Genomic DNA, 7,662 nt, shown 5'->3' with positions numbered 1-7,662 from the left:
CGAGTATAATTCATTTCTCGAGAACTCAGAAAATTTTGAAACCAATTCAAGAAATCTCGCCACTCACAATTAATTTTATAATATCGACCTGCTTAGAATAATGAAAACTGAAACTTTTAAATAAATATTCCGCGTAGACACTTTTCCTTGAAAAAATAAAATTCATTGGTTCGCTTTATCTAGTTTTTTTTTCATGCCTGCGTAAATACATATTATGATTTTATAAACATCATTTTACTTGTAATGTCAATAGTTAAAAGCATTATAATTCGAAATCGACACTGGACGTGATAATTCTCATTGATGAAAAAAATATGTATTATGTTACTGTTCTAATCACCACACAGTTAGGGCCATTACGAAAAATAGTTCGTGCTTTTACAAGATGTTTACAACCAACGCTTTATTAAGTATGGCTATAGTGTAAGAAAATAATTTCACTCGATGGTGATTCAGCATGGAACATTATCGTTTCCGTAAATAATGCAGAATTAGCAACTTATTCACTTTGGAGATGCATTTGAGTTTACTGTCTTTTTTGGAGGCGAGTTAGGTGTTATGCGTGTGAAATGTTGTCTTGTTGTGTTTTAGTTAACCCCATGTCCGTCAGTAAGCATTGAACCTCAAACTTCTCTTTTCCACCTTTTGTTTTTCACGTCGGACTTATAGTACTGAAGATCTTTGAATTTTTTTGAACTTCATCATTTTTCGAGTTCCACGTTCATTATCTCAGAATATCCTGAAGATCTCATTGAAATAAAATGAACTCTTTAACTTGATGACTTCTTGTTGAATTAAATGAACTATTTAACCTTCATGTGTTGAGTTTGAATATAACTCTCAACTCTGGATCTCTTCGTCCACCTCGTTTCATAGTTCAATTTTACTTGGGTTTATTTTTGTTAAATGATAAGTCATTTTTTTATTCGAGTTATTATTTTAATTTTTTATGAAATTTGATCCAAAGATTTTGATTCAAGATTTTGAACACATTGAAAAGATTTTGGTATATAATAGTTATATATTAGGTATTGTTTGATTCAGGAAAATGAAATATTTCGCTCAACATTTAATTTTAGAAAGTGGTATTAGTTGTTAAAATAATAAATTCAATTTATTTGTTAAAATAATTTAAAATTAAATAATATTTTTTCAGTTGCCCTTTTAATAGAAATACTTCATATCTTATGTTAGTATCACATCATCAGATAATTTTTTAACTATAAAAAAATTTTATTACGTAACTAAATTTTAAATTTTTTTTTGTCATATCACTCATTATTTACCTGAGAAAAATATCCTAGAGTCGAACGGCTAATATAACTCTCGTTAAATTGTTATTCCAAAACTGAACCCATTCCAACTGAACCAAAATAAACTACTCCGAAATATTCCTCTCGACGAATTATATTTTTTAATTTTGGTTGTTACCCCCCCCCCCCTCTTTACTATCTTTATCTAGTTTGTCAATGCATATGGTACTAGTTTTAAATTTTTTCTATAATTATTATTATAAATTTCCCATTTTAAATTTATTAATAGCAATCATATTATGCTTTGTTTTAAGATAACTTCTTATTTTGTAAGGCATTTGGCATTACTGTTCATACAAACACTATATTTATAACTGTCTACTTCATGGGAATGTTCCACGTTTGCTAACAGTAATGAAGCATTCCATTTAAGAGCATTTTTTTCGCATCATTCTATCTGTCGAATTTGTTACTTATTTGGTGCAAAGGAATTAACATTGAAAATCATGTTATTTGTTCACCGGTGCATTATATTTTTTCTTTAATAATCATCCATGGCTTTGCTGCAAGGCTTCAATTGAAAAAGAATTTCTAAGCTGTTGTACTTAAACCATTTGTTTGCTTTCATTTTATTTTCAGGATACTCAGAAGGAAACTCAAGCAAGTTTCCAAGAAATTCAAGGAAGAGAGCATTCCCTTGATTGAGGAGGTATTCAGTAGCCTGCCCGAGATGGTTGACTCTGATGGAGGGCCTGCTGCTCCTATCGTTTTCACTGCCGTAGACGATATCTGCACATCACCCTACGGCTATAAGAGATCCATACATCGCGCTTGGAGACACAGTTTCTACGTTCTGAGACAGGTAATTGTGTGGCCTTAACTACCACTACAAAAAATAAATATCAATACACTAGTATATAAGACATGTTAACTTGACTCAATCTTGAGGTACCTTTTGATATTTATTATATAATCGTGACCTCCGGACGGATTATGAACTCGTCAAAATTGATGAATGCTCCGCGTTAAACAGTTGATTTACTTACGAAATAGCGCTTAAATATCAAATGAAGTAAATACGATTCTCCCGGCCAATGAAGGGAAAAAATAATGAGCGAAATAAGCAAATAACGAGTAAATATATAAACAGCATAAATCAGCTGGTAGTATTCATTCATCGAATGCAAACAAAGATAAAATTCTGGAAGGAGAGTAATGCGTAACTACCACCACAAAAATTAAATACCAGTACACTAACATATAAGACATGTTAACTTGATTCAATCTTGATGTACCTTTTGATAGATACAGGTAAACATAGTCGATGATTATATCCCCCCAAATGCAAACAAGGGAACATTGAAAGTGAACAAAAGAGGAGTTTAATATTAGAAATAATACACCACGACAGTCTAGCATCTGATTAGATGGCTTGTCAGCAGAGACGATCTCAGTGTCATAAAACATACCGAAAAATACATTCTTCACACTTGACAGAAACTACTATTATTATATGCTTTTCGAAACCTTCTGCATTCCTGTTTCGTGGATTAAATAGTCACGTTTGTCAATAAGTCAAATTTGAAAATATTTTATTTAGAGTTTTTTAAGTATTATGTAAGTGGATATTTTTAAAACTTGTTAAGCAGATAAATTTTATCACTTGTGAAAAATGAAGGATTCACACAGTAAATAGTTGTCTTCCAAGGTGGACATGGCAGCTAGTTAAGTTTAATTTCGAAACCAATGATATAATAGTGGAAATAGGATCAATATTTCTCTCTGGCCGCTTTTATGTCTCAAACACGATGTTAGCACTCGATCTAGAGCTGGAGCAACAAGGGGGGCAGAATCTCAGTCTGTCATGATTACAGCCCAGTGCTTTAACTACTATATGCAATCAAAGGTCTTTTTAATAAGTGACACCCAATTAATGTAAGATCAAATTAAGTTAGAGCCCTTTAGTTAATATAAATATTTAATAGCGAAGAACTCTAAATTTCATTATGTTTTAAGCAATTTAAAAAATAATTTATTTTTACTAGATATTACACAGATATTTTCTAGACCTTATTTCAAACATTTAGTTGGTAAATATTTGTTTATAAAAATTCGTTTAGCTATATTGGGAGTAATTTGTTTACTTAAAGTGTTTTTCCTTTGTTGTTATTTGTAGCATGACTTTGAACGCAGCCAGTCATTTCCCATGGTGACCAAACAGCTTATGCAAAACAAATCAGATAAGTTTGATCCACGAGCCCAACCAAGGCTTCATTCTTTCAGTTAGGGTCAATAACAAAATATTTTATCCCGAAAGGGACAGTTCCCAGATATTTCATATTATTCTAAGACATAAATTTTCTTTTCTTAATATATAAAATTAAAATTATTCTATTTCACGATTAAAAAAGAACTCTACTTTTAACGGATAAATATTTCAATAACCTCATTAATAATGAAAGTATGAAAGTTTAAGAGTAATTATCAAAAAATTTGTCCTAACAGACACGTCAAAAAGAAACAATTTTTTAATATTATGAAATATCTGGGTTTTTTGTAATTGCGATATAAAATCATTTATTAAACTATAAATAATCTTTTGACTGTCGTACTAGAGATGAATTTCTACTAAAATTTAAAAATTGTTATCTTTAAATTATGCTTAAAAACAACAACAAAAAATCTTAGTAAAGATAAAGGAACAAAATAGTTTTCTCAGTAATTAGTTTCATTTATTTCAATTATGGACCAATATCTTTGAATTTGACTGCTTCGGGATCCAAGGAAAAATTCCAAAACTTTATTTTGACTTTCTTTAGAGCGTGATCCAACAGAGAAATAGAAATTTCTTTATGGAACATGTCAGGCTTGGGATCCAAAAAGAAACCCTAAATTTCATTTGGACCATGTCTGGCTTGGGATCCAAAAAGAAACCCTAAATTTCATTTGGACCATGTCTGGCTTGGGATCCAAGAAGAAACCCCAAATTTCATTTTGGACCTTGTCTGGCGTGGGATCCAAAAAGAAACCCTAAATTTCATTATGGAACATGTCTGGCTTGGGATCCAAAAAGAAACCCTAAATTCCATTATGGACCATGTCTGGCTTGGGATCCAAGAAGAAACCCAAAATTTCATTATGGACCTTGTCTGGCTTGGGATCCAGGAAGATACCCGAAATTTCATTATGGACCTAATCCTGTTCGGGATTTAGGAAGGGAACCCGAAATATTGGTTTTGATCTTGACCTTTACGAATGACGCAAACTCATCATAGTGGGGAGGTTTATAAATTAATAACAATCATTTTTGAGTGCTAACCTTTTTTTAAAAAATGATCGTAACCAGCGTTTAGATATTAATATAACCTTTTTTTAAATCCGACTTTCAGATAGTTTCTCGAATATTAACGTGATTTAATTTTTTTTTCTTTTTTTTTGGCATTCTACCCTTGTGCCTCAGTGCTTTTTAATATTTTTCTTTTAAATGTTTTTCAAAAAGATAAAGAATTGAAGAAAAAAATTATTGAGAAATTTTCCGTTCATTTTTTTTAAATTTCCTATTATTAAAAAATTTTATTTTTAAATTTAAACCACCATTTTTCAAATTCTTAAAAATTAACTAAAAATATCTTTAATAATTTTTCTGTAAATACAGTATTAAGTCACTATTTCACTTTATTTAATTATCTATCAAGAATAAATTAATATTAAGATTTACAGTAATTATTCGAAAAATATCAATATTTTGCAACATTCACTATTCTTTAAACAAGAACATAATAAATTAAGTATATCAAATAAGATCAGACAAAAAGAAATATAACTGTATTTACTATCTTTTCTTATCAAAAAAATCTGAGCATGAAATATGTTTTGTTTTGTTTTTATTTGAAACCAAAAATATTTTTTTATTAGGATCAGCTTGGTCTGGTGGAAGGAAATGTTAGAAGAAAGTCTGGAAAAGAACAGATAGTCTTTCATTTGCTAAAAAGAATTCATAATTTTCCATTTCCTCAATTTCAAATTAATACCTTTTTCTTTAGATATCCCATGATCTGGAGAAAAATAGAAAGTTCTTCATTCGAAATGAACATTTCATAATATTTAGTTTTCTCTATTTCATATATATGAGCTTTTGTTTCAGGTTTCCCATGGTTTGGAGAAAAATAGAATGTTCTTCATTCTAAATTACCATTTCAAAATATTTAGTTTCCTCAATTTCACGTACATGCTTTTTTCTTTCAGAATTACCACGTTCTGGAGAAAACAGAAAGTTCCTCATTTTCAACTAACCATTCATAATTTTTCATTTCTTCAATTCAAAACTAATACTTTTTTTTTAAGATTTCCTACAGTCTGTAAAAAATTGGAAAATGGAAAAAATTGGGCCTGGAGAAATAAATTCTTCATTTTCAATAATTACTTTCTAATATTTCACGGCTTAAATTTCACACTAAAATTTATTTAATGGAACGAAGGCAGTCTGGATGAAAATTGAATATAAAATAAGATGGTCTACAGAAAAAATAGATAATTTATTATTTACAATAATATTTCAATGCTTAAATTTCAAACTAATGATTTTTTTTAACAGTACTCTTCTCGGCTGGAAGAGAAAAAGATTTATTTTAAATGAAGAATTTATAATCATTGCTAAAATTTAAAATGCACTTTTTCTAACAGGGTTGGAGAAAAATTGAGAGTGGCAAATGTCAGTTTGAAGAAAACTAAAATAAAATTCATTAATTGTTAAAAAATCTAAATATTTTGCTTCTCAAATTCTTTCGTAAAAGTCATTTTAATATAGGTGATAGCAACGCTTGAATACGCCATCTGGGAAGAAGACAGGTTCCACGCCTTCGGCCCTTCTTCCTTCCCTCTCCTCCTCTATTCAGTTGTATAGTAATGTACTATGATATTTTTCCTTTTCTTAATATTTCTCATTTTTAATTAATAAAAATATTTTTGAAAATTTATATGATACTTTCTTTTAGAAATGTGTTTAATGTAGTTTTCAGATTCATATAGTTTTCCAACTTAAAATATTTTAATCTACATGAAAATCAAGACTGAAACTAACGTACCACCCGCTTCCATGACACTCCACACGCTAATGGTGAAAGCATGCAAAAGTATTACCATAGGTAGAGAGTTCTGCTTTACGCCACTTGCAACTCATTTCGATTACCAATTTTCTATTTGTTAAAATGCAATAATTAAAAAATGATAAAGCGTAATTGTAGTAGCACAGAAAATGTCGTATTACGTTTTACTGGATTAAAAGAACTAAAAAAACTAATTGTGTAAAAACTATAACTTTGAAACCCGCATGTGCAAAGACTTTGAATACTTGATTAATATTTAATTACTTGAAAAATAATTTTTTATTGTTTGTTTCAATTACTAATTTGTCTGAAATTATTCGCTGGCCCACTCCATATAATGGCTTCAGCTTCTTATATAAAATGTTAAAAATGCTTTTTATCACTAAGATGAAGACAACAAAACAACTGAAATGATATTTCAGAATTGTTATTCCACTTTGGTTAGATTGTGCAGAGGAGTAGAAGTTTGAACCGTTGATTTTGTTCTTCTCACGTGATCATTTCTATTCTGAATTAAGAACTGAGATTCTCCTAGTGGAAAGATTTCTTGACCTCTTTGATATCAAAATTATAAGCTTCAATCAAAAAAACCGTAGTTAATTTAGATTTTTTCATTATTATTGTAGTACATTAAGCAAAATTTATATCACTTGTGTTTTGGTTTATTAGTTTTTAAGATATGTTGGCTATTTTTCTATTGGATAGAATTCTCAGTTCTGTTCCGAATTTTAAATGATTTCTTGGGATACATGGATTCAGCGATTTTTATCTACTCCTCGGGGGGCTGTCACAAAGTCAACAACTGGAATGAAATAGTAGAATGTGGCAGCTCCTTTGGGGAACTATTTTGACTGCTAAATACATAAAAAAATTATTCATGTGAATTATAAAGAACATTTTACTTTAGTACGCTAACTAACTATTAACTTTTCAATTTAACTAAGAGCATTTTGTTTTCTTTGAGAAAATGCCAATATTTTTTCGGTATGTTTCAGTAATGTACGCAATAATATTTAATAGATCATGATTATATTTTTTTAATTCTTCGTAAAAGACTCGTCTCGAACAAAAGAACTTTTCGTAATTCTTCAATTAAATTATGATTTTGTTTTTTACATGTTTTAATTTTTAATACTTTCAATTCTTTATAAGAGATATCTAAAACTAAAGAAATTCTTGTAATTTTTCAATTTCGATACGCTAGTTTTATTTCTTTATACTATTATTTCATCAATTTTTCCTGATATTATTACATTTAAAAAACTAGCAGTCAAAATAATATAACCTCGCCTCCTCGTCTGGCG

The 7,662-nt window shown here is 29.4% G+C and overlaps 1 protein-coding gene across 2 annotated transcripts; it reads left to right on the top strand.

The window, feature by feature from the left end:
• Positions 1-1,901: 1,901 nt before the first annotated feature.
• LOC147812509 (uncharacterized) lies at positions 1,902-6,312 on the top strand. Of its 2 annotated transcripts, none has more exons than XM_071182809.2 (2): positions 1,902-2,115; positions 5,169-6,312. In XM_071182809.2, exons 1-2 carry the CDS (start codon positions 1,984-1,986, stop codon positions 5,352-5,354), a joined length of 318 nt encoding a protein of 105 aa, XP_071038910.2. In that variant the 5' UTR covers positions 1,902-1,983; the 3' UTR covers positions 5,355-6,312. The 2 variants fall into 2 exon arrangements, with proteins under 2 accessions (XP_071038910.2, XP_087017989.1); XM_087161863.1 differs by lacking the exon at positions 5,169-6,312 and adding an exon at positions 3,430-4,005.
• The last annotated feature ends 1,350 nt before the right edge of the window (positions 6,313-7,662 follow it).

The sequence above is a fragment of the Parasteatoda tepidariorum genome, chromosome 4 (genome assembly GCF_982258835.1).
Source record: "Parasteatoda tepidariorum strain Cologne lab strain chromosome 4, Ptep-v5.0, whole genome shotgun sequence".
Classification (NCBI taxonomy): Eukaryota; Metazoa; Arthropoda; class Arachnida; order Araneae; family Theridiidae; genus Parasteatoda; species Parasteatoda tepidariorum.
Note: the sequence above shows the minus strand (reverse complement) of the source record. Positions and strands in the feature narration are given on the sequence as shown.

Coding starts and splice junctions, on each gene's coding strand:
- LOC147812509 (XM_071182809.2), top strand. CDS start 1,984: ATGGTTGACTCTGATGGAGGGCCTGCTGCTCCTATCGTTTTCACTGCC. Junction 2,116..5,168: donor GTTTCTACGTTCTGAGACAG/GTAATTGTGTGG, acceptor TTTTTTTATTAG/GATCAGCTTGGTCTGGTGGA.